A 27,714-nucleotide genomic window follows, 5' to 3' on the forward strand; every position below is an offset into this window, starting at 1 on the left:
CTTTCAGGATTTCTCTGAAGTCGACAGCACTTCCTGGGTCTGAAGTGCCCATTAGTGATGACTAAGGACAGTATTCCTATGACTGATAAAATGTTGGCACTGTTTTATTTCCATTTCTTTCATTCCACTTTTAAAAACAGTGTTATTGAGGTATAATTTGTGCACAATAAACTGTACACATTTAAAATATACACTTTGGCAAGTTTTGACAAATGTATACATGCCATAATGACCACCACAATCAAGATTTCTACTTCCCCCAAATGTTCCGTATGCCCCTTTGGCATAAATCCACACATTCTACTCCCACCTCCCATATAGTCTACCCCTAGACCTAAGCAACCCCTAATCTGCTTTTTGTCACTGTGGATTAGCTTGCGTTTTCTAGAATTTCATGTAAATGGAAACATGCAGTATGTACTCTTTTGTGTCTGGCTTCTTATATTTAGCATAATACTTTCTAGATTCATTTACATTTCAGTAGTGTTCCTTTTATTGCTGGGTAGTATTCCATTGTATGGTGTACCACAGTTTGTTTATCCACTCACCTGTCGATGAACATTTCAGTTGTTTCTAATTTGGGGCTATTATAAATAAAATTGCTATGAACATTTGAGTATGTGTCTTTGTGTGAATGTATGAGTTGGAATTGCTGGGTTGTATGGCAGGTGTTTGATTAACTTCATAAGAATCTGCCAAATTACTTTCCAAAGTGGCTGTATAATTTTGTGCTTTCACCAGCAACACATGACAGTGCTAGTGATCTACATCCTCACCAAAAGTTGATATTGCAAGTGAATCTTTTTAATTTTAGCCTTTGGGGAAAGTGTGTAGTAGTACCTTATTGTGGTTTTAATTTGCATTTCCCTAATGGCTAATGATGTTTAATGTGTTTTATGCTATTTTATTTCTTTTAACCCATGTATCTTTGTTCTTTATTCTTTTAACTTCTTTTGGAGTGTTTTTTTATTTCATTTTATCTCCTCTTTTATTGGTAGTTAGCTCTTTTTTTGTTGTTATTCTATTTTAGTGGGTTTACAGTATACAGCTTTAACTTATGACATTCTACCTTCAAATAATGGTATTCCACTTCACATATATTTTAAGAACATTACTACAGTATAATTTTATTCCCCTCTCCTATACTTCGTGTTATTGTTTTTGTACATTTTACTTCCACATATATTATAAACTCCACAATCTATCATTATTATTTTTGCTTTAAACACTCAGTTATCTTTAAAAGAAATTTTGAAAAATAAGAAAAAATTTTTCATATTTATCAATATATTTACCATTTCCCGTGATTTTTCTTCCATATTTCGGATCCAAATTTCTATCTGCTATCATTTTCCTTTTGCATGAATAACTTCCTTTAATATTTTTTGTAAAACAGGCCTATTGGCAATGAATTCTCTCAACTTTTGTTTGAAAGAGTCTTTACCTTAGTTTTTGAAGGGTATTTTCAATGGAAATAGAATTCTAGTTTGTTAGGTATTTTTCCTTTTACTGTTTAAAGGTTTCTGTCTTTCATAGTTTCTGATGAGAAGTCTGTGATCATTCTTATCTTTATGTCATTTTTCTTTGTCTACTTTTAAGATGTTCCCATTACTGGTGTTCATTTTAGCAATTTGTTTATGCTCTGCCCTTGTATAGTTTTATTAATCTCTTTTTCTGTTTGGAATTTGCTGACATTTTTGGATATTTGGTTTATAGTTGCCATCAAATTTAAAACAATTTGGTCATTATTTCCTCACTTTTTTCTGACTCTCCCTCCAATTACATATATTTTAGACTGTTTACCATCATCTCATAGTCACAAATGTTCTTTTCATTTTTTAATCTTATTTTCCTTCTATGTTTCATTTTGAATAAAATTGATGTCTTCAAGTTTGGTGTTCTTTTCTTCATCAACATCTAGTCCACTGTTTATCCCATCCCATGTATTTCACATTTCAGATTCTGTATTATTCATCTATAGAGTTTGATTTGTATTTTTAAAATTTTCTTTGTTTTCATTATGCTCTTAAACATGTGGAGTGTATTTATAATAGCTGTTTTACTATTGTTGTCTGCTAATTCTATCATGCTGGGCTTTACTGGATCTGTTTCTATCAGTTGATTTGATTGTTCTTCTGGCTGGGAGGCATTATTTTCCCAGCTTCTTTGCTTACCTGGTGATTTTTTAATTCACTGTTGGAAATGTTAAATTTTACGTTTTTGGGTCCTGGATTTTTCTGTATTCCTTTAAATATTGTTGGATTATTTTCTGGGATGCAATTAACTTTAAATTAGCTGGATGCTTCTGAGACTTGGTTTTAAGCTGTGTTAGGGTGTTTTCAGAGCAGGGCTAATTTGGTCTGGGCAATAACTTTCTGAGGACTCTAACCAATGCTTCTTGAATTACAAGGTCTCTCCTCTCTGACTGCTGGAAAATCCGAACTTTTCCTGACTCTTGTGAACTTCAGAAACTATTCTGCCCGTCCTTTCTAGTGTTCTTCCCCTGGCCTTGGTAGTTACCACACATGTATGCACACATCAGTACTCAGCCAACATTAGAAAAGATTTGTCTGCAGATCTAGAGCTCGCCATCCCCCCCGCCTCTGTGTGTGTCTGTGTGTGTGTGTGTGTGAAATCAGAACCGTGTCTCCTTAACTCAGTGAGACCACAAGCCTCTGTTTGGGTTCCCCCTCCCTGTGTTGCAGCCTAGAAACTCTCCTCAGGCAAAATGATCAGGCAATGTCAGGGTGCATCTCATTTGCTTTCCTTCTTTGAGGAATCACTGTTTTGAGCTTTCTGTTGAGCAGTGTCTGAAAAGAGATGTTTCATATATTTGGTCTGGATGTTTAGTTGCTTAAGGTAAGAGGGTTAATGCATTCCTAATTACTTCATTGTGGCTGGAAGCAGAAATTCCAATACTGCATTTATAGTATGCTTTGGCTTGAGTATTAGAGGATTTCCTTCAGTTACCATAACTTTTAAATGATATAAGGTAAATACTTTCAAAACATATTTTTCTACTTTGGGGTAGTACTCACAGGTCTGTTTTTTACTAAAGATACAGATTTTTAGTATTTGAGTTCCATATGCCAATATTCAGAAATACTAAGTATATTCACGTAGTGTATTTTAATGGGGAAAAAAAGGTAAAATTCCACTCTTGTCTGATGTCTTCATAGGTCTTGGAAAGGCTTGAAGAAGGGGCATGAAGTCCATAAATCATTATTTAGTGAGACAGTACAAAGGATCCAAACCAAAACTGTCCTAGGCAAAAAAAATGCCCCTATGTAGAAACTGAATCTCTAAGGCTTTTCCTCTTGGACAGATGCTACAACAATTGCTTCAATTTGGAAATTTATCCCTAACACTAATTTAAATATCTCATATTAGTATGTGAGAATTCTTTCTCCTCTTCTGGTTGTGGTATGGGAAAAAGTCAGTTCCCATCAATGTAGAGATTCATGTTTACCAGTACTATTATTAAATTATCCTCTATTCTCTTATGTTTGAACAAGCTGTCTTCTTTAATTTTAATTCATTTAACACAATACAACAAAAAGTATAATAGATAAGCCTTGACTTGAAGAAGCTCAAAACCTATTTGAGGAGATGAGACAAAGACATAGAAAATATTAAAAAGCAGTGTAAGACCATTACGAGAAAGATGTTTGGGTGCAGGATATGAAGTACCAATTGAATTGTGGAGGCAATATATATACTATGCACTTTTTCTCATTTCCAATTATTTAATCTTCTTCTATGGCTCTCTAGTGAACATTCTTCAGTTTATCCAGATCAACCCTTAGCTGTGGAGCCGAAACATTCCGTAGATACAAGTCTGATCAGTTCTGGGTATGTCTGGATGATTACTTTAAAGTTCTGACTGCTACGGTTCTGTTTATGCAGAACTGTACTTGCTCTTATCACCACACCATATCATTAACTCTTGGCAGTGTGGAGAGTGGAACAAATGTTGGAATCATGCAGACCTGGGTTTGAATCCTTGCTTCACTTCTTATAGGATTTAGAACTTGAATGGATGTGTTAGTTAAGGGCAATTTAGTTAAAGACAACGTATTCCAGCTTAGCTAGCCTAAGCTAAAATATAGTGGGGGGTTGGTGGGGGGGATTCCCAGAGCCCAAAGGAAGAATGAAGTTGAGTCTCAGGCTCAGCTAGAACCAGAGACTGAAGCCCTATAGCAAACCCAGGAAATTCTCTTTGTCTTTTACCTCTGCAAATCTGCTTCATTCTTTCCGGTTGCATATGGTTTTCTCTCTTTTGTAGTAGACGTGACAGGTAAGACTGAGGCTAGGAGTGCCTAAAGCTTCCATTTTCTCAGCCATGTGGGTGAATAAATGTGTGTATGTTTATGTCAGGATACAATTCACAGAAAATGTTGGGGAGGTAGTAGAAAAGTTCCCATAAAAGCAGAGTAACTGGGCTAATAAAATGATGGTTGTTTACTATAACTAATCATTTCATCTCTTTTAGTCCCGCTTACTTATATATAGGAGGTCTTCCATAAATATTAACTTTCTTGTCCTTTGCTTCCTTTCCAGCCAGTTTTCACTCTCTATCCTAGACAATTTTCTGCCAATAGTATATAATATGTAGTACCCACAAACAGGAACATATTGTATGGCTGATTCACTTTGTTGTGCGGCAGAAGCTAACACAACATTGTAAAGCAATTATACTCTAAAATCAAACACAGAATTATTGAAAACAGCTTACATTTCCATCATTTATCAAGGCCAGAATTCATATATTCTTCCTTGGCCAAATAGATACAGTGGAAAGTAACAGTGGTTGAGTGATTTTGATGAGTCTTCATCCAAGAAGGTTGCTTGTTGGAATGAGGATTGTACAGATACAGAGGCTGCCTGTGGAGTGAAGTATTGGGGTCATACCTATGGGAGTGTTGCAAAAGGCCCTCAGGAGAATGCATTAACCAAGTCTTAGACTGGACTGTGTATTTTAATACCTTGATACCAGAAAATGAGTATGGCTTATCAAAGTGAGGTGATTTTTATAACTGTAAATTACCAGAAAGCTACAGGATCTACCTGAAAGCCAGGGCTGGAAAGTGAAATCTGATGGAACCTGATTAAAGGTAGCATTTATTTACTTTTTAATTAAATAATCTATGCTTACTGAAGTGAGCTATAGTTATAGGTAGTAGGGCACACAGTAGATTTTGATATAAATATCCAGTTCTTTTTCTTAAGGGAACCAGTTAGAAGCTTTAATCAAGACAGCTAAGGAATTTCTTTCAGGGTGGTATGGCTCATCTACCCTTCTGTGCTCCATTCTGCTCCCGGTCTGATCTTGCCTGGCATCTCTAATTGTGAAATCTTAATTATCTATGACAGAGAGTTCACAATCTTTGCTTTTTAACTCTGAGAATGACTTCATGATGCTATATGTCTTTTTCTGCACCTGAGGCTAATGGTTTATCTGTCCTATTCCTCACGTCTGTCCTTTCTCCTTGAAGGAGAGGGATTATCTACACACTGTGTAAATTGAAGAGGCCTTCCTACCCTCTCGATGTTGTTGCTATCTTCTTTCTGCTTAATGTCTAAACTGAAAATGGGTCCCTCATTTATGCACCACCGTGACATTTCCTGGGTAATGAATAATTAAACAGTCTTCCCAGCAAGAGTAGTTTGTTTTGTTTTGTTTTTTTCATTCCACAGCTAATATTGTGTGAAAGTTAAACTTGCAACTAGCCCAAGCCTTAAAATATGGTGATTTTGTGAAGTGGAATTCTCTAACTTCAAATATACTTCCTTTTCATTGAACTTACTGAACTACATTCAAGTTAATAATTCAGTTCTTAAATATCTGGTTTTTGAGAGGCAGTGACTAATACAATAGCATCTCCTCCCCCAATACTATCTGCCTTTAAAAAAATATTTTTGATTCAAAGAAAAAGAAGTTTTCCTGCCTTTCTATTTCTGTTCTAACTCCCCAGATACACAAACAGGTTTTCATAGTTCCAGAGTTTCTGTGACTCCACATAAAAGATTTCAGTATAGATACATATTGGTAATGCTAACCTCCCACAGAATACTTAGAAAATAATGGCAGGAGATATTTGCAAGTTCCAGTCAAAATTATGAAGTGGCCAAAGATTTGTGCCCTCCTGTGGCTTTCCCATATTATAATAATACCATTGTGATCTAGGATCCAGTACTCTAAACTCTATCCTCCACTTTTCTTTTTAGCTTGCTTTCATTTGATTTACATTCAGATATCTGAATGGAAAATATCAATACATTATTTTTACACAAGAATGTAAATTATTGGTAGGTAAAGGAGTGCTGTTTAGTTTTCTGCCATGGCTCATATTTTTTCAGACCTTGCCTAATTCCTAGAGTATCATTCCATTCTGTCTCATCCTTCATCAGAAAGCTTAGATGTTTTCGCATTGTTTCCACGTGACGTTTAGATTTCCCAAACCAGTATGTCAGGGTCTCCTGCTATTTGAACTTACTCTTACTTTAAGTTCATATTTAATCCATTTGACCCACTCTCCATTCCCTGCATGCCCAGCACATTTTCCAACTTCTATATGTTATTTTATTGAAGTAATCACCTTAGCCCCTCTCAATCTTTTCCTATCATCACCCTGCCCATCTTCAAGGCTCAGGTGATTCCCACCTCCTCTGTGATGCTTTCCTGGATTTCTTCAGTAAAACATAATTTCTTCCTCTTCATACTTCCTGTGGCATTAAGTATGCATCATTAACATGTCACTCTTCTTCAAGTGCTTTGGAGTGAAGATGGTATTTATGTTCCTAATATGGATAGTTACCACTTTTTCCAGACCAAATATTGACACACTAGCCAGATCATTTTTTCCAATATATGTATGTATATTTTACAAACTTATGAAATTAATTTTATTTTCTTAGGTTGAAAAAGTTCAAGGACAAGGTGAGTCAATTGGCTTGCTGCTAAACTCACTGACGGTTAATGTTTGCTGGCCAACCATTATTACCCTAAAGAAAATCTACATGGAGAACCAGATTATAATGCAGATGTTGCTTGGAGAGCCCATGCTCAGCGCCAGGATAGGTTGAAAGACTTGAGGGATATTTCAGCCAGGTCTGATGGAACATTCCAGTTTTGCCGGCAGGACAAAAAAACAAAAACAAAGAACATAAACATTAGAATGGCTTGTCTTCTCCAGAATATGGATCTCTTCCCACTTGATAATGCTTAATAAGCACTAACATCACTTCCTTTTTGGCTTCCCACTTTCTGTGCCTCTTTTTCTGACCAGTTCCTCTCTTCTGACCGCTTTTGTTTTTCAAGTGCATCAATAACATTACTTTGGCTACTTATTATGCCCTGGGAGCCATTCTATCTCTTTAGAAAGCTTTTGCATGAGTCAGATCTCATCTTTTATGTTTTGATGTTTAATAACACTCAAAGGTTTTGTTTTCTTTTGTTCTAATAATATGAAAGTGTGCTCATTTAATAGGCTATATATTAAAAAATGTGTTACTTTTTTAAAATAAAGAAATATAGAAAATTCTGCAACAATATATCATGGCTAGCAAAATATTTGTAATCAGGACTCTTCCAGAAATTTCAGAATGTATCAGATCACTGATTACACTGGAAGATATGGGAAAGCAGGGGCATGGCTGACTTTTAATACCACGTATCTTCTACTGCCACAAGAGTAGTAAGACTTAGTAAATATTTATTGAGTGATCGGTTGGCTGTACTATGAACAGTTACATGGATAGTGAGTAGGGTGATCCTAGGCTTTATAAGACGCCTCCTGAGACCCACTTTCAGGTAGGTGTAAGAAGACATGAGTGTAGTCTAGGACCCCACTCCTTGTTCTTAGCTCCTGCTTGCAGGGAGTGTTAGAAAAGGAGGTTGGCCTCCGATACTATTTTCCTTGGTAGGTTATATGGCATCAAAGGCAGAACTTAAGGAAGTAGGTCTATTTTTAGACTTGGTGACTTATTTAGATAGGTTGTTATAGAAGATGGTGCAAAGATATTCACACATAGAATATCACATCGAGGGCGCTTTAACGCTGCATTCAATGACCTGGGAGGGGTTGGGTGGAAGCACCTGCGAACTGAAATAAACCACTGCAAGCTCCTCTTTGGAATCCACGAGTCTGGCAGCTGCTGACTCAGGCTGTGGGTCAGGATACCTGAATGTTACTTTTGGCACCATGATGCCACCTTAGTTTATAGACTTTGAGATTAATCTAATAGACTTTCAATCATTTGGTTCATCTAAAAAAATCTGTTCACCTCTAAACTTCTCCTTGTCTATGTGTAGCTGTAGGTGAGAGTGTTAGATGTTTGTGAGCTATCAGCACTGACCACTAGGAGGGAAAATTATCCCACTCATGAGAAAGAGGCATTTGCTTTCTCTGTGAAGAGGAATGGAATGGTCTGTATAATGGTGTGCAAAAGTGGGAACACAGGCTGCAGTTACCTGCCGTGGTTCCTCTCCATCCTCCTGCAGTTACATTTCCCTTGCATGGAGGAGGCTGGGGTTATATGAGGAGCAGAGCTGCCGGACTGCACAAATGCTGTAGTGAGAAGACAGGAAATTAAAATATCAAAAATTTCAAGAGGAAACATTTACAATAGCTACTTTAAAAAGTGCTTTGATATTGAGAGGCACGAGAGATAGAATTAAGGAAAACACAGGATCTTTTCTAAGGAAGTTAGGGAAGAGCCCTAAAGAAGCAGTCCTGATCTATTTGGGCAGAGCTCTTCTCTCTTCCCTCCATGGCCAGTGTCTCCTCCTTCCTGAGACTTGGCTCATGATCTTTCTTCCTCTGAAGGGTATAGGAAAGGCCCCAAGCAAGACTCAGGGGGAAATGTGGTAAGTCTGAGACTGGAAGGAAGTTACTGTGTTATATCCCTATCGTTCATTGGTGGATGGGTTCATTCATTCATTTATTCACTCACTCGTTCATGCTACAAATATTTACTGAGTGCTACAATTTGCCAGGCACCAAGGAGAAAGAGTTGAAGAAGACCAACAAAGGTTGGTCCTGCCTTCCTGGAGCTTACTGCTTGTGGAGAAAATGAACAGTAGCTCAATTAGCAAATAGCTAGATAACATAATGTCAGGTGCTACAGTGCTATGAAGAAAACTAAAGCAGGGTAGGAGAACTAGTGATACCTGGCAGTTTTTGATTTCTCCATCTGTCTAGTTGCTGTTGCAACCTCAGTGAGGTGGCATGGCAAAGAAAATTTCCCGTGTTGACTTTCAAGTTAGGGCACTTTTCTACCCTATGTTCTTCCTCCAGCCTCTAAGGTCTAATCCCTTGGATTCTGCAGTGTAAGTCAGCTTCCTTCCTCTTAGATGCCTCACATTCACTATAAAAATGCACATGCACTGCACTCCTTTGCGTGGATACACCAGACTTCTCTGTTTTCTCATTTTCGAAATGTAGAGATCGCTCATCTGCTGACATTCCTTCTTTCTCTTTGTCTTGTGGGTTAGTACCTTTTAAAATTTCTTCACTGCCATGTGTAGTTAGATCTTGGGAGTAAAGGCAAACATATATACAACCCACTATATATAAATGGACTTACCCACTTAATGTGTTTAAAAATTGGGACAATAACACAACCACCATTGGGTTTCTCTGTGGACTCTGGACATTTTTAATCCCTGTAATTTTTCAATTGCTTAGCAGTAATATAGTCAGGTATGTTGAGTTGAAACAGACTGCCAGATATTTCTCCAGGAAAGATGGGTTTATTGGGGATCAGCAGAGAATTGCAATTAGGGGTCTGCAACCATGGTGAGCCATGTACAAGTCCCTGCATGGAAGGGAAGGAGAATGCTTTTTTAAAGAGGAGGGGGGGGAGGGATAAACTGGGAGATTGGGATTGAGATATGTACACTACTGTATATACAATAGATAACTAATAAGGATCTACTGTATAACACAGGGAACTCTACGCAATACTCTGTAATGACCTATATGGGAAAAGAATCTAAAAAAGAGTGGATATATGTATATGTATAACTGATTCACTTTGCTGTGTACCTGAAACTAACACAACATTGTAAATCAACTATACTCCAATAAAAATTATTAAAAACAAAATAGGAAAGGAAATTGAAAGGGGTTTAGTAAGCCAAGAGTCCATGGCTTTTCACTGGCTGAGTCTGTGCTAGGAAAGGAATCTGTCTTCTTCCTGTTGTGCTCTGTTTTGGTCACAGGGTGTGAGAGCTCCCCCTTCTGGTCTCCCAACTCTGTTTAACTGAGGTTTCTATTTATTCATTTTTTACAGGTAACAGCACCTATTGTTATAAATTCCATCCCCCATCCTCTGTTTACCTCACCGGGGCTGTAACTTCCTCTCTACCAATTCTAATTCTTTTTTAGAGATTCAGTTTAACCCTCAGAATTGTTCACAGGGAACCTTCACCAATTTGTCAATTACGTGTAGAATTTTCTACCCAGTAACAGTTCCCACAGGGGTTTCTGCTTGTAGGGTTTTACTCTGGTAAGTTGCAGTTCTCTGTATTTGCCTGTCTCTGTCTCTAATTTGGGGGGGACAACAGTTTGCCCTGTGACCTCGATTCTCTGACAGATCTTAGAAGAGTTGTTGATTTTCAGTTTGTTAAGCTTTTTCTTGTTAGGATGGGAGTGATTTCCCATCTCTTTACATCTGGAGACTCAGTGTGAGTTTACCTCTTTTATGTACCTTGCTCTGACCATTTCAGTTCCCTGGGATGTTTCCTCTTTCTTAGCTCCTATTTTTGACATTAAGTATCAGGGTACTTACTTACATTCCACCTTACACCAACTATTTTATTTGTGCATAGCCTGTCTTCTAGCTAGACTGCACTTCCTGAAATGAAAGAAAAATATCTTATTTACTTTATGGTTCCCCAGATTTCATTAGATTAATATAGAGTTGAGTGTCTTCTGTATACCAGACACTGCCACATACATTTTACTTATTTAATTATCACAACACTACTATGAAATTATTTGTTTTTACAATTTGTTGAAATGAAAGCTGATGTGGCCTGTGGTCATGCTTTTTGAAGTGGCAGAGCTAGGTTTTGAACTCAGGTCTGCCTGATTCTAAGAATGAGACAGTTCCTTCAGCTAAGCTACAAAGTCCTTCCTAGTACTTTGTCTCCATAGACAGTTGTTGTATTCTTGTTCATTGAGTGAATTAATGGATGAATTATCTGGACATTTCACTACTGTTCTCTTCTCTGTAAAGTGAGGATGATGGCAGGTACCTGACTTAAGAATGAAATAGTCAGCTGAGGTCTCTTAATTTGGTAACCAAAGGAAAGTAGAGTTAATTAACTGAAACTCTCTCCCATCACTTCTCCTTAAACTTCCAGAATGTCTCAGAGACATTTTTCTGAGCTCCATTGCAAGGTGGAACATTTTAGCCACGACTGAAGAAAGCACTAAACATTTTATGAGTTGACTCTTTCCTCCTAACGTTGTTGGCTAAGTTCTGGCTGCTTTATTCCTGTTTTTTCATGATGTTTTATAATCTAGGCCTTCTTTACAGGGACACAGGGGTATGTTTTATAACTGCAAGGGTCAAGCAAGTAAGAGTGTGCATGAGAGTCTAGGAGACATAGTGAAGCAGTAACCTCTTACTTTATGTAGCTTTTTTTTTCCAAAAATTTCCCCCATTTTTTTGTCTCCCTAAATCTCAGTCTTAAAATAAAAAAAAATAAAAAACAGAACACAGCTTTGCTTTTTAAAGTATTTTTAAAAGTAAATATGGTAAGTATTCATTTACCTTAATAATTTGGAAATACAGAAAATGTCTAAAGAAGAAGAAACTGACTTCTCACAATCTCATCATCCAGATATGGCTGCTAACATTTTGGCATATTTCATCTCAGCCTCCACCCCCTTTTTGCATAAGGCATTTATTTCAGATCACTTATATTCTGTAATATACTGAATTTTTATAATCTTTTTACATGATATGTCATAAACATTTCTGAATGTCATTAAAATACTTATAAATATTATTTCTAGTTAACAGATGCATAGTTAACTTATGTGACCATTCAAAACTGGTAATTCCATATGGAATCAACTTGAGGTGATTGAATATGAAACAAAAAAGAAAGACATGGGAGGCAGCCAAGGCTCTTGACTCATGTTTTTCTGTTTTTGCTTTTTCGTTTTTTTGTTTTTTTCCCCCCATGTGACTGGAAGAAAAGAAATCAACTTACAGAATTCTAGAACATTTAGCATGAATAGATTTCTCATTTGGTCAAGATGGAGTACAGATACTGAATTTACTCTCCTTTCTGAAACAAAAAATGGACAAAATATATGAAACAACAGTTTTCAAGACATTTCACCTCAAACAACAAAGGATAGAGACCTCTAAGAGGTGGAAAACAAATGAGGTGAACTCATGATTGCCCCCGCTGACTGTTTAGAGAGAGTCTCCTGGCCACGGTGCAGGGAGGTGGGAATATAAACAGAGACTAATGAGCTCTCTGAGTTGAGAAGATACAGCTTAGAGCCCACGGAGACTAAGGCAGCTAAAATTCACAGGGAAGACTCCCAGAGAAGAGAAAGCCGGACAGAAAGAGAGAGAGAGTTCTGGAGATCTGCACTGTTCCTACTGACTCTTCAACTGAATAATGATCCATGCATGCAAGTGGTTGGGGAAAGAACCCCCAAAAGGATTAGAGGGAGCAATCACTAGAGCCTGCACAAGTCTGGGAATAGTTCCTCTTTCCACCAGCAAGAATATAAAACCTCAGAATTCATGCGATACCAGGTAGAGTACTCAGAAACGTTTTTCCTCAGCAATAGGGAAAAATTAGCCCTAGACCAAATGTTGTTCTAGTCCCACCTAACAGCTTAAAAGTGAGACTCTAAAGGATAAAACTGTTTTGAAATAACTTAAATGCATACCAGAACAAAACTGAAGAATATTTATAGGAATATAAAGGAATATAAAAATATTTAACACCCCAATAAGGAAAATTTTATAATATCTATTATGTAATCAAATATTATCATGAATACAAAGAAGCATAAAAATACACATAATTATAAGAAAAATAAGCATAATTGCCCCATAAATGACACAGATGATATAATTAGTAGACAAACAGTTATTATAACTATGTTACACACATTCAAGAGGCTAATGGGAAAATTAAGTAGCAGCATAGATGAAATTAAAAAGATAAAATTAAACTTCTACAGATAAAAATGACAGTGTCTGAGATGAAGCATGTGCTGCGTGGGATTAACATCAGATTAGATATTGCAAAAGAAAAGATTAGTGAACTTGAAAATATGTATGACAATAGTAGCACAAAGTCTGGAAGGGAAGAAATGGAAACATACTGGTGTAAGGTTTTACACTATACATGAAATGGTATATCACTTGAAGACAGACTATTATTAAGTACCACTTTACCCTAAATCAACCACTTAATATAGCATCAGAAAGAGTGTAGATAGTAAGCCAAAGAGACAGTAAAGTAGAATCATTGGGAAAGTCAGTTCATCCAAAAGAAGGCTGAAAAGAGGAAAGCAAAAACAAAGAGATGGGACAAACAAAAATTAAATAGCGAGAGGATAGATTTAAGCCCAATTATGTAGATGTGCACATTAAATGTAAATGGTCTAAATACCCAAATTACCAGTTAGAAACTGTCAGATTAGATTCAAAAATCAAGATTCAACTATATGTTGTCTATGAGAAACTCACTTTCAGTATAAAGATACAAATAGGTTAACAGTAAAAAGGATGGAAAAAAAAAGTCATATGAAACTAATCAAAAGAAAGCTGGAGTGACCATGTTAATATTGGTTGAGTTCTATTTCAGAACAAAGAATATTACCAGGAATAAAGAATGCCATTTCATACAGATAGGGGTAAATTTATCAAGAGGAAATGACAAATTTAAACATTTATATACCTAATAACAGAACTTCAAAATACATAAAGCAAATACTGATAGAACTGCAAGGAAAAATAGGCAAATTCATTATTATAGTCAGATTTCAGCACCCTTTTTTGTAATAATTGATAGAACAAGCAAAACAATTAATAAGCGTATAGAAGACCTCCACAACACTATCAACCATGTTGAACTAATTGAAATTTATATAACTCCACCTAAGAAAAACAGAATACACACTCTTTTCAAAGGCATATAAAACATCTAGCAAGATATGCCATATTCTAGGTCATAAAATAAATCTCAATATGTTTGAAGAGATTCAGATTATACAGAGTATATTCTCTGACTATAGTGAAATTAAATTAGAAATCAATAGCAAAAGATACCTGGAAAATCCCCCCAAATTTGGAAAGTAAATATCACACTTCTAAATAACCCTTGGGTCAAATAATAAATCAGAAGAGAAATTAGAAAGTGTTTTGAACTGAATTAAAATAAACACATAGCATTTCAAAATTTTTGAGAAGCAGCTAAAACAGTATTTAAAAGAAAATTTGTAGTATTATACACCTAGATGAGAAAAAAGGAAAGGTCTCAAATCAGTAATCCTAGTTTCTACTTTAAGAAACCAAAAAGAAAAGAAGAGTAAATAAAATAAGCAGAAGAAAGTAGGTAATAAGGGCTAAAGCTGAAATCAGTAGAAAACAAAAACAATAGAGAAAATGACACCAAAAACTTGTTCTTTGAGAAGATCAATAAAATTGATAAACCACTGGCCAGATTAATCAGGAATTTATCAAGAGGAAATAATTTTAATTAAACAGTTATTCACCTAGTAACAGAAGACAGAAATGAGGGAGGAGATATCACTACAAATTCTATAGATAATGAAGAAGAATAATGCAATATTATGAACAACGCATGACAATAAATTTGACAACTTAGGTAAATTGTACAAATTACTTGTATGATAGCCTACTAAAGCTCACTCAAGAAGAAATAGATAACCTGAATAGAAATTGAATTTATTGTTTAAAACTGCCCCACAAGAATATATCAAGTTCTAATTACTTCCCTGGAGAATTCTTTCAAATATTCAAGGAATCAGACAGACATTCTAAGAAAACCACAGACCAATGTATAAAAACAACAATCAGAAACTGAAATTTTACAAATATCATTTACAATCAGAAAAAAATTACAAAGCGCTTAGAAACAAATCTGATCAAAGTGGTGCAAGACCTGAACACTGAAAACTACAAAACATTGCTGAAAGGAATTAAAGAGGATCTAAATAAATGGATATACTCATTTGTGGATTGAAGATTCAATATTGTTATCGATTCTCCCCAAACTGATCTGTAGATTCAACACAATTCCAATCAATATCTTAGTTGGCTTTTACAATTTTTTTGCATAAATTGACAAGCTGATTCTAAAATGTATATAGAAATGCAAAGAACCTAGAAGAGGCTAAACCTCTTTGTAAAAGAAGAAGAAACTTGGAAGACATATTTGCCCTCATGGTTCATTATGAAGCTATAGTAATTAAGACAGTGTATTGGCATAATGGTGGACAATCCATAAAAGAAAGTTTCTAGGTCATGAGAGTCACGGTTCCTAAAAGAAGATGGCAGGCGCGTATTAACATTCCCCATTCCCTCAGGATGCCTCAAAGTAGTGGTTCCCAAAGCATGGTTTGAAAACTAGCAATATTATTAACATCACCTGGAAGCTTCTTAGAAAAGCCAATTATTGGGGCCACCTACTGAATCAGAATCTTTGTGGATGAGGCCCAGGAACCTGTGTTTTCATAAGCTCTCCAGGTGATTTCTGATGCACACTAAAGTTTTAGAAAGCACTGCCTAGGCCTCTCCCTGCTACAAATCCTCCAGGAATTGGGAGACAGGCGAAGAGGTTTGGAGACAGTGGCATAACTCAGTGTCACAGAGTGAAGAAGAAAACTGATGGCCTTTGACCATGGAATCCATTAAAACATACTCTCAATGCTGCTAGGCTGAGCTGATGAATAAAAAATAAGCTAATCTCATTTCTAGCCATCAGGCTATTGAAGATAATTGGGCTTCAAGGTGGGCAATCAAGTTTACCAAGCACAGGCAGTTGGCACAATTTGTTGCTTGGAACTAACTTACTGTAAGTAGATGGTTGAGAATAATGCAGAGGCTATGAAGAGAAATCCAGGATTCTGAAATTTTCCTTAAGTCTTTTAAAATTCTCTTTCTCTCTGTCTCTCTCTCTCCCTCTCTTCCACACACACAAAAACACATACACACACATGCATTCACAGTGACATCTCATGACACATGAGACAGGATGTGGAACTGAACAGTTCTGATGAATGTCTGAGTGATAAGATCACCTTCAAGAGCCAAGAGCTGAAAGTCTATTCTGGCTCAGTAAGACCTAGGAACTAGTTTCTTGGGGAATACTTGATTACATTACGTAGGCCAAATAGCTTCTGACGTTACCATTAGAGCTTTAGTCCTACCTTCAACTGCCTGAAGAATGTACTATATTGGATTAGGAAACTGAGCCTCATGTAGTCAGGTCCTGCTTTCTGGATTTAGGATGTGGCTTGTCTCAATAACCAAAGTAAGTCCATCTCACGGAAAGAAAAGGAAGGGATAATGGGGAGTTAAAAATGTAATGAGCACCTGAATTTATTTGTTGCTCTTTTAAAGGGGTCTCCTCTTCATCAGCATCAGCTTTCTTTCCTACCTCCCACCTGGCTGTCATAGAGCTAGGTTTAGATCTTAACGTTTAACTATTGCCTTTCCCTGTGGGACATAATGGTTACAATTGTCCTCCCAACCTTCTGGCATTTAATCAAGATAAAATCGATTACCTTTAACTGAAAACAAAAAAATCACTTATAATCAGGATACTGATATATTAGCAGGGACAAGATCCCAACTTTTAGTGGACTTGGCAGACTGTCAGGTACTGTCTTAAGTACTCCCCACCCTACACCTCTATTTTTCTGTTGCCACGCAGTCATAATAATTTGTCTTCTGGATGCCAGTTGCTTTTTGTTCAACTTAAACCTGTGTTACAAGTGCTTCTTCAATCGCTGCAATCAAAAGTTGCCTAGTGAGGTTGCCCATTGGCTTAGGCAGCATGACTTTCAACGCTGGTTGGCATCATAAACAGGCATGGTGAGGGGTAGCTAAGAGTATCAAGAAACAGAGTTTAGGGTAATATTTTATTCCTTGTCTTTATCTTTTGGTGATTAGTCTTTAACATAATCTCAGACTGAATACTGTGGCAATTTTCCTACTTGCAGACTGCAAAATATCAAGGTAACAGTCAAAGTAGATGTGTCTTTCTGTCTTACTAGAATTTTAGGTGAAAGATGTCAAAATTTTGTGTTTAAGTATGTGTTAAAGCATTTGAACAATCCTTGTCGATTATTAAAACCTTTGCTATGTGCCAGGCACTATATTATGTACAATGCATGCATTTGTTATTACATTTAGTTCTCCTTGTATAATGGTTATTATTCCTTCCTTTCTCTAAGGCATAGAGAATTTAAATAAATTATCCAAAGTTATGGCATAAAATTGTGGCAGAGCCAAAACTCAAATATGATTTTGTCTGAGCTAAAAACTCAGGCTCTTTCTGCTAGAGCCAGCTGCCAACTTGAAAGTTCTGAGTTGTCTTTTCTAGTTCTAGGATATGAATGCAATAGTCTTAGGAACCCAAATGAACAAAAATCCTTTTTTAGGACTAGGCCATATTTTTTCAGTACTAGGCCAGTCATGGAAATAAACTTTGTTCTTTTTTTTGGGCCACACTGCGCAGCTTGTGAGGTCTTAGTTCTCCAACCAGGGATTGAACCCGGGTCCACAGCAGTGAAAGTCCAAGTCTTAACCACTGGACCACCAGGGAATTCCCTAAACTTTGTTCTTTATGACCATGATCTTGAAGGAATTGGAATTAATCCAAATGGAATCAAGTAGTGAAACATGTTTATTTATATTGATTAGTCTCCTGCCTATTTCCAGAAATATTTGAAGAAATGTGACAAAAAGCGAATATCCCAAAATTCCCTAATGAGCATAATCTCATTCTCTTATGAACTCTAATAGATCTTTTGCTTGTATTTCTGTGATGGAACTTGCCACTATATCTTGTGTTATTGTTTCTAGTATTTGTCTACTTTCATCAAGATGATCCTGAAGGCAGATACTCTTTGTATTAGGATTCTTCAGAGAAACAAACCAATAGGTTCGCTCTCTCTCACACACACATTTAATTTCATGAGATTCACTTGTAAAAAGCATTACTCCGATTAACAAACCATCTAGTGTTAATTTGAGATAGAGATGGCTGAAGTGCTTCTGACTAGTCTTTCAGATGTTAAATCTCCATCCTACCATTGTGGATTACTAACTAGAGTACTCAGATGTTAACCAGCTGCCCATAGGATATAAATCAACACATATACCACATTTTATGTGAGCTATTTCAATAAAATGACAGAGTACATACAAACTACTTAAGGGTTTTGTCTTATTGAATATTATAAATTGAGCCTGTGAGGAAAAAATTGGCATGGGTGGATAGGTGGTCACAATGCTTATAAACTCCCGAGGACGTCTAGAATTCAGAATTCCTTTTCATTAACTGAAGACAATGTTAGCTAATATCCCTAGTCAGTAGCAAATCCTATAAAGTGTCATTGTTCCTAAGCAGCTAAAGAACAGAAAAAAGAATGATTCATTCTAGTCAATGACTTGCTTTTTCTTTTTTTTTAAGAAAAAATAAACTAAATTATTTCATCTTTACTCCTGTTAATATTTTGTCAGAGAGACGAGTTCTAAATTTCAGAAAACAAATCCAAGTTCTAAGCTGCTCTCATTTTTTTTCTGCCTCTGTCTTCTGTTGCAGCACTTCTCTCACCAATCAGCCTTCATCCTGACTCTGCCCCCACTGCCTTTTGTTCTTTAGAAGACACTCATTAACATTTGCTAATGTATGCTAATGAGAAGTAATTAGCATCTTCTCTGTGAACAAAAGCTGGTGTTAAGAAGGATGTGTAAAGACTGTACAGAGTTCAGCCAGCCTTGCTTCAAGCTTCTTTATGCTCTGAGGACAATTGTCTGCTTTCAGTTGTTTCACAGTTCTTGTGTTTTTTGTTTGTTTTGTTTAGTTTGTTTACCCGTGAATCCTGACAACCCTTCTTCTTCATGATTGGGAATATTACAGAAATGCTGCGGGGGACAGAAAGATTCCTTTTGGTTCTAAGCAATCCAAAGATATATAAGCATAGCCGCCAAGGGTTTATAGCACACTATTTTAATCTGGTTAGTAGCCACAAAAACTCACACAAGGGAACGTATTTTCATTTCAGCACACTTATTTACAGTGGTTGCCCTTTATGGCGGTAATTGCAATGTGAGAGCACACACTCTGAATATATATTAAGACAACAGGGTTAAATAAGAAGTGTCCTTTCCCCCAAAATAATCTGAATGCAAAGAAAGACTCACCACTTACTTTTTTGTAACCACAGAGAGCTCTAAATGCCCTTGTAAATAGCTATTTATTTACTGAATATGTGTAGTTTAAAAAAAGTCAACCCTCCAAACCACATAGAATAAGAGTTGTTTTTGTTCTTTCTGTAGACCAGTGGTGTCAAGAAATATCTAATTGCAGTTTCTCACAAATACTCCTGTATATAATTTACCATTTGAAGGACTATGCTTCATCATTTCATATTTGCTCTTGTGGCTCAGGGGTGGTAGAATTTGGAAACATACCAGCTACCCATTTCATTCAGCCTGTTTAATTTTAATTTCATGTACCATAAAAACAGAAGGAAAAAGTGCCAAACTATTCTGTGTGCATCCCCTTCCCCTCTTCTTATGTGTATAAAAAAAATTTATTTTCATTGTGAAAGGATAGAAGGGGAATCTTTATTTTGAGTGAATTTTCTATTTTTCTTTTTGTTAGTCTCTCTGGAACCTCGTAGTAAAACGTGTTTCTCCACAGACTTCATTCTCTTCCTGTATTCCTCAATGCAACTACAATATGTTATATTGTGTTTTTAATAAAGCAGGCATCAGCAGCTATTTATTCTCTGCTTCTTAAGGACCAAAGAACCTCAAAAATTAATATTATCTAAAAGGAAAAACATTAGAGAATGACAGCTACTATTTTTTTTTTTTTTGCCTGCCCTGTCTCCTTCTTTGGTGAGTCTTACCAAAAACAAAAATTATTATTCTTTTTTGTAATTTTATAACCACAGTGATTTAAAATAACTATTTAGTATCTCCAAGGTATCATAATGTTTGAAAATATGACCAGCCTTTTGGCATTTTTTTATACAAGTTTCCATCAGAGTGTTCTTGAACATATGTGCCCCATGGTTTTTTTTAATGGTCTTAAGGAAGACCTTATGGTTTTAAGGTTTTTAATGGTATTAAGGAAAGGTGCTGGCACTTGCAGAAAGAATATCAGCCTAGGTCTGTCACATTAAACCTTTCCCCCAGATACCTTGTTTATATTTAAGTGTAATGATCTCATTCTGTTATTTCCACTCCTGAGGATTTTTTAAATGTCTTATAGTTTACAGGTTCATTAAAGTATTTGATTGATATAAGAGCTAAATAATTATTCTTTTTACTCATTGGCTTCCAAAATATCATGCTCAATTCCATCATTTGAAGGACTTGGGATTGTCATAAGAGCTAAATAATTATTCTTTTTACTCATTGGCTTCCAAAATATCATGCTCAATTCCATCATTTGAAGGACTTGGGATTGTTATAAACAAATGTCATGAATATCTTCTTATCTGACCTAAAAGTAGCAAAAATAAAAGGAGCTGCTGATTTAAACTGAATCAGATTTTATGTCCTGGGTAGATATTTGAGAGGAAGAAGAATCACATTCCATCATTTTTGTTCCCTTTCACAGAGAGTGGCTTGTGTTCCTTACTTAACACCCACCAATAATAGTGTTTTCATAAATGAATGGAAGCCCAGTGCTCTGCCATTCTCCACAGGGGAAATGATACTTCAATGTGGTTTGGTGACTCCATCTATTCAAATTAAACTCCTGAACTGCAACTGTTCCTACCTAAGCTATTCTCCCTAGAGCCTCCTATCTCCTTTTCTTGAAACTCCACCCGCTGCTGCCCAGGCCAAAAACCTTGGGATTGTCCTTGATTCTTCTCTTCCTCCCATATTCCACATTATACCACATACTGATGACATGGGTTCTTCAGCTAAGATTTGGAAATGTGCTTGTTATGGCATAGATTAATATCTATCTCAGGGCAGTTTATTCTGAGGTGAAAGGTACCTCGTTTATTTTTTATTTATTTTTTCTTAGGTAATACAATTCAAATTTAATTAATGAGCAGTTTCTACCGTTTCACAAGAGAACATGAAAGTGTGTGTATATGCACAGTTTTGATAATGGCAGTGCCTTTTTTAAAATATCAAAGTTAGTTTACTTCCCCTTATTGTATATGAATTTTCACATCATTTTTCCATTTTTTAAAAGGTTATACTCCATTTATAGTTATTATAAAATATTGGCTACATTCCCTGGAAACGTACCCCATTTTATATGCGAGGAGATGATGTTGACATTTCCTCACACACAAAGGAACCCTAAAAAGAAACACACTAGTACATTGCTAATAAACATAATTAGTACATTGCTGGTATAACCCAAGTAAACTTGAGTTTAGGTATGAGTATAAAGTCATTCTTTTGCATCAAATAGCGAGACTCCTTAAGGACGGTTATTTCCTTCTACAGTTTACAAACTCCTACTCCAGAGCACTTTGCTCTGTAGACCCTTGTAAATGCACAATAAATGCTAATTGAATAAATGAATTTTCAGTTTCCAAAGTAATGACCTGGTGCTACAATAATCCCTTCAAAAACTAGAGGAACAGGCAATATCATTAAACTTTTCCTGCCACTGGGCCACTCTGATACTGAAGAACCATAAAATACTTTCAGTACTATAGATTGAAAAAGAAAGCCTGGAACAACATCCACTTTTCTGAACGATTCCAATGCCTCTGAAATGTGACATTTTGCTGTTGTTTCCTTTTACTGTTTTTAATTACTGTGTCTATTTGCATGAAATGAGGATCTGGGTTGCCTAGGAGTTCATCTGCTCCTATTGCATATTCCTGTCTTAAATAAGCGTACTTCAGTGCAGTTTTGCTTGTTGCCTTCAACATTTAGACAGGAAACCACTCCCCCCGCTTCACTGTCCTCCCATCACTCCCCAGGAGAGAGGTTATTTTTAAAGTACATAATCAATAGGCTTTGGGAAGCATCCAGAACATGAGGGGGTCATATGACTGGGAGCAAGCTACTAAGGACTGCTGAGAGAAGGGATGGCAATAGGCCGTGCCGAAAATTGTCTGAGAAGGGAAAGACAGTCTGTAACTCCCATTTAAGTGTTCTGAGTTATTCTTTTGCACAGGCTTTTGTCTGGGAGGGGCTTCTTAGCTTGGTTCTTCAGCATCGCTTTGAGTTGCAGGAGATGCAGATCAGCATTGACAGTTGCTTTTCAGACCAAATAGTGTTCCATTAAAATTAAGCTTGGTCTGAGGCTCTTGATGGAGTCTTCAGTCTCCTGGTCAGGGTGCTGCTGTTTAGTTCTTGATGCTGATGATGCCTTTGCTGAGGGTTTGAATCAATAATAAACCAATTATGATCACAGTAACTGTAAAAACAACTGTTCCATGGCCCCTGACTCAGCTGCCAGACAAAAGGAACGCTGTTGAATAAAGAAGGCACCTACTGAAAATGTGCAGATGATAATGCACAGATGAGTATCACTGTTGGAAGGTCACCTGAAGAGGAGTGAAGGGGCTATTTCTGCAGTACTCTCCATTACATCACTCAGAAACCATAGCTCTTTTTTCTTCTTTACTTGCAACCACAGGGCTATCTCCCCTTATGGATTTTTAGGTTTTATTTAATGGCCATTTATAACTATCCTTCCTGTGCCTGAAAAGATGACCTATGACTCCAGCCCTGCTTTTTCTCTCCCCTGGTTGTCAGAGGAAATTGATTTCTTGCTCATCTCCTTGGCTTGGGACATTTCATTCTGCTGCTTTTGTTTAATATATGATCCTTCCTAAAGATTTGCTTGTATTTCTGTTTGTTTAGTATTTTCCTCCATTTCATTATTTAACTTTATTTAATCATGTCTAGTGAGTTGATTATTACAAATCATTATAGCATTTTACGTGAATTTTTGCTTTGGCTATGCATGGTGCAAAAGAGGCTGTGTGTCAGACTTTGCTATTTGTCCTCAGCTGTTTCTATATTATGCACGCTGATCAGACCTTGCTCTAAGGCTAATCTTATATCATTAAGATGTCTTCCTAAGTGAATTCTTCTTTGGCTGAAGAAACTTGGTGGCAGCATTAATTGCAAATAAAGACCATGGCCTATTGTTGAATGTAAAATATCTTCTGAGAGGTGTCTGCCTTCACTATTGCGAACTCTCAGTAGTGACATAAAGACCTTTGTCCTGTGCAGATCCACTTACAACCGGTGACAGAAGGCATATGTCCACTCCGAACAAAAGAACACTTATTTTCATATTCTATGGCTGATGTTGAGTGGTAACATTTTTGCATATCCTAAAAATTTTTACGCAGATGCTGTTTAAAGGCAAAAAGTGCTTTTACAATAATCTTCTTTGTGAATGGAATTTAAACTCTGAATGTGCTGCCTTTTCAATATGCCTGTCAAGTTCTGAATAATAACCTTTGACAGTGCTGAGCAGAAACAAAACCAGAGGTTGTTTCCTCTGTTCACAGCAACATCGTTTGTTATCTTTGCTTTTTTGGACTTATGCCCATCCACCTTAAATAAAAATATGTAAATTAATATTTTAAATGAGTTACTAGACTCATGGTTTAAAGAAATAGTCTACTGTAATTTTACCATGGCAATTTGCAGATCTTTGTCTCTGGCTGACTCAACCTGTGATGAATGGACAGTAGTTGACAAGGGGAAAAAATCTGCCAATTAATATATTTTCCTATATTTTACTGTACCATTAAAATTTTATAAAACCTTTATATGCCTTTATAAAAATGGAGCAAATCTAAAAACAAGATGCTGAGGATGAGGTGAGGAATAGACAGAAGAAGTGTTCTTTGTCTTGGAAAGAACTGTAGAATCACCTGTCTCCACATAGTCAAGGTAAATCATATATGGGAAAATTTAAGCTGTCTGCATATAATACCTATAGAAATAATTGAAATAGGAAATATCAGGTTTTAAGCATTTTTGAAAGATTCTTTGACACTGGGTACCTGGTCATAATGAAATATTGTCTATTTTAATAACTTTATTTATTTATAATAACCAAGTGGTTTGTGCATGCGGATATAGCTTTGCCAACAATTCCTTTTACCATAGAATGAAATGACCCAACACACCCTAAGTCTGCTTATTGCAGTACAGAATTTATTTTGGTTGAAGTTATTTTGAATTGAGTTGACAGGTTTATGATTGATATGTTTTGCAAATTGTTGAAGACGATGAAGCAGAGAAGTCCTTGCACAGCACTGTATAAGATATTGTAGCTGTATATCTTTAATAAACAATGCTTATTTTGAGAAGTTTATTGAAAAAATTTATTAACTGCACAAAAAACTTTACAATGAAAATAATAACAGTAAAAACCAGTTATTAACAATTGTACCATCATTTAAAGAATTGCTATATTTTTTCTTTCTTCGACAGTGCAAATCCAAGTGGAGGAAAAAGAAGATGATACTGAGGAAAGTTCAAGTAAGTGGGGATGGACATATCCCCACTTGGGATATGTTTCCTGTGGAATAGCAGCGAATTCAGGGGATTCATCCTCTTATCTTGTGGGAATATGCTACCATATGCAAGCAGAGGAGCATGTGTGGATGACTTTCGATGGTCTCACAAAAGAGATCAAGTCCATCAAACAGAATCTCTACTCGAGATTCCATTCAATTGGCACACACACATTCCACCCAATTTATAATTTACTCATGATTAAGTAGATGGTAGTTCAGAAGAAATTTGCTTTTTTATTTCTTTACTATTTTCCCCCATGAAAATCTTTGTCCTAAAAGCTTTTCTCTAAGGCTGAATCTATTACAATATAACAGATTGACCTTTTTGACTGAACTGATCAGGTGGTTCAATAAAAATGAAAAAACCTGTTCTTTTGTACTGAATTCATGGGTATTTTGTTGGAATTGCTCTGTTGTTTTTACTTTGAGTAGGTTCAGCTCAAGCGCTGTGACCCCTTTCCAGGCATGCAGACCCCTCATGGACTGGAACAGAGAAAGATCATTATATGAGCAAAAGTTTTGAGTTTACCAAAACTGAAAGAGCAGCATCTCAAGAAGAGTTCAATTAGAGAATACATCAACACTGTCAATTAAAAACCTGAGCCCAACATGACAGCCAGTGAATATTCATGATGACAGTTGTTTTCATTAATTTGGTCCATTTTACATGAAAACAGCCCAGAGTCTCACATAGATCCTAGATGCTATGACTTGACTACTGTCGGGGAGGAAAAGTAATTTTTCCTCTACCCTCCTGAGTTCTTAGCTGATACCCCTATAATATAAGACAATTTAATAAGAAAAAAACCAAAACAAACCAGAAATTTATTAACACATACACCTCATGTATACATGGGAGATATCCAGGAAAAATGAGTAACTGTGAGGTGGCTTAAAATTTAGATTTGAACACCATCTAAAGAGGGAAGAGGGAGGGGCATGTAGGTCTCTTGGGAGAGAATAAATAAGTTTTAGGAGAATAGATGGGAAGTAGGATAGTTTATGATAAAGTGTGTCTGCATGTGGTGTTGACCTATAGTCTCCTCTCGTGTGATAATAGTCAATCTTCCTTGGGGATGAAACTCCTGGGGAGGGGATATATGACAGTTGAGCTCCTTTTGGAGACTCTGTCTTTAAGCAGATAAGAGAAGTTCAGAGAAAGTCTCTTCCTGCATTTGCTGTTTTTCAAGTGCTACAGCTCAAAATAGTCAATACACCAAAGTGGCATATTTTGGGGTGGTGTATTCAGAATGCCTTTTTTTTTTTTTTTTAATGTTTATCACAAGGAACATTAGCTTTTTTTTTTTTTTAATTTTATTTATTTATTTATTTATTTATTTATGGCTGCGTTGGGTCTTCGTTTCTGCGCGAGGGCTTTCTCTAGTTGCGGCAAGTAGGGGCCACTCTTCATCGCGGTGTGCGGGCCGCTCACTGTCGCGGCCTCTCTTGTTGCGGAGCACAGACTCCAGACGCGCAGGCCCAGCAATTGTGGCTCACGGGCCTAGTCGCTCCGTGGCATGTGGGATCTTCCCAGACCAGGGCTCGAACCCGTGTCCCCTGCATTGGCAGGCAGATTCTCAACCACTGCTCCCCCAGGGAAGCCCCAGAATGCCTTTTTGACGTGGTATATTTTGCTACCCTTCAAAACTGAACCAAGCCCATTCCAAAAGGTAATGTATGGAAATCCACATTTAGTAGGCAACTGTAAAACATTCCTTTTTTAAGAATTTGAATATTTGGAGACTAGTTAAAGCACTAAATATAGCCTTTTTGTCCTAAGTGCTAAAATATAAATATAATAATACACTTTTTATCCATGGTCAAACTCTGCAAGCTTAATAGTTTAGCCTTAATATGAAATATACTAAAATGCAGGGTAGTAAGTGGCTGCTAGAGTTTTCGAGCTATTTGCGGGTGAAATTGTTTCTCAGTTCCTATGAGGCTCTGTTCTTTCTATAATTAGTGACTAAAATGAATAATAAAGGCTGGGTAAATTTTCAGAATGCCAGAGTGGGGTTCAAATAACATACAACATTTGCCACAGTATTTAACAAATGGAAATTCATTCTTGGTTTTGATGACAAAATATAGTTTTCCAAACCCGGTTAGAAAAGTTACTCTCCTGTTAGTCAAACTTTAGTAATAATGGTAATATTTAGATCTTAGATTTGAAATCTCAATAAAAAAATTTTGATAAGTAATGTTAAAAAGATAACAAAAAAAACAAAAAGATTTTAAACGATAAAATAATGACACACACTCATGTAAAAATGAAAACATTTAACTAATAAATGAGGAATCTGGTGAGGCATTTATAGCAGTTACCAGTAAAAGGAAAATTCAAACAACAGATATATTTATAGATCAGGAATATTGAAATGATTGTGCACATAAGGCATGACTGTTTGGGGGATTTTTTCTTTTCTTTTTCGGTGGTGGAAGGTTGTCTCTGCGTTGAACAGAGTTCACTTGCTTGTCTATAGACAAGAACTATTTTGCATTGCTATCTAGTTATCCATAACTTACAAAGTTACAAAATAGCTTCCATAGAATCAGAATCAGGTAACACAGAAGGGTATGGTGCAGACAATTCATAGTTTTCCATTAAAGCACAAATTTTTCCCTAAGTAGCTTCTATTTAAGAAGATAGTGATAATTATGAGTAATATTTGTTTTTTTGTAATAAAAATCAGAAGTTGACTCTAAATATCAGAAGTTAAAAAACAAAAGTGAAAGTGAAGTAGGATGTATGTCATAAATGGTGAAGGAAGGAACTGAATTCTCCCTCTACTCTTTACCTGGAAGCTTCCGAAGAAGTTATGGACATATGAGGCATTAATTGTTAGTTGATGAATAAAATAAAATAATGTCATTTCTCTCAGTTTTGTATTAAATTTACAAGTTATTTATATCTATTTCTAATCAAAAAGATAAAATG

At 36.2% G+C, this 27,714-nt stretch overlaps 1 protein-coding gene across 9 annotated transcripts in view; it reads left to right on the plus strand.

Moving 5' to 3' along the window:
- Nucleotides 1-27,714, plus strand: part of TMC1 (transmembrane channel like 1) — a 379,606-nt gene that overhangs the window by 253,725 nt on the left and 98,167 nt on the right. For all 9 annotated transcript variants that reach the window (XR_009008543.1, XM_057547720.1, XM_057547721.1 and 6 more), the window contains one exon: nt 24,691-24,738. Coding sequence is in view for 8 of the 9 variants with exons in the window: in XM_057547720.1 (XP_057403703.1) it covers nt 24,691-24,738 (48 nt within the window). In the remaining variant the exon portion in view is untranslated. The remainder of the gene's footprint in view (nt 1-24,690; nt 24,739-27,714) is intronic.

Source organism: Balaenoptera acutorostrata, chromosome 6, assembly GCF_949987535.1.
Source record: "Balaenoptera acutorostrata chromosome 6, mBalAcu1.1, whole genome shotgun sequence".
Lineage (NCBI taxonomy): Eukaryota > Metazoa > Chordata > Mammalia > Artiodactyla > Balaenopteridae > Balaenoptera > Balaenoptera acutorostrata.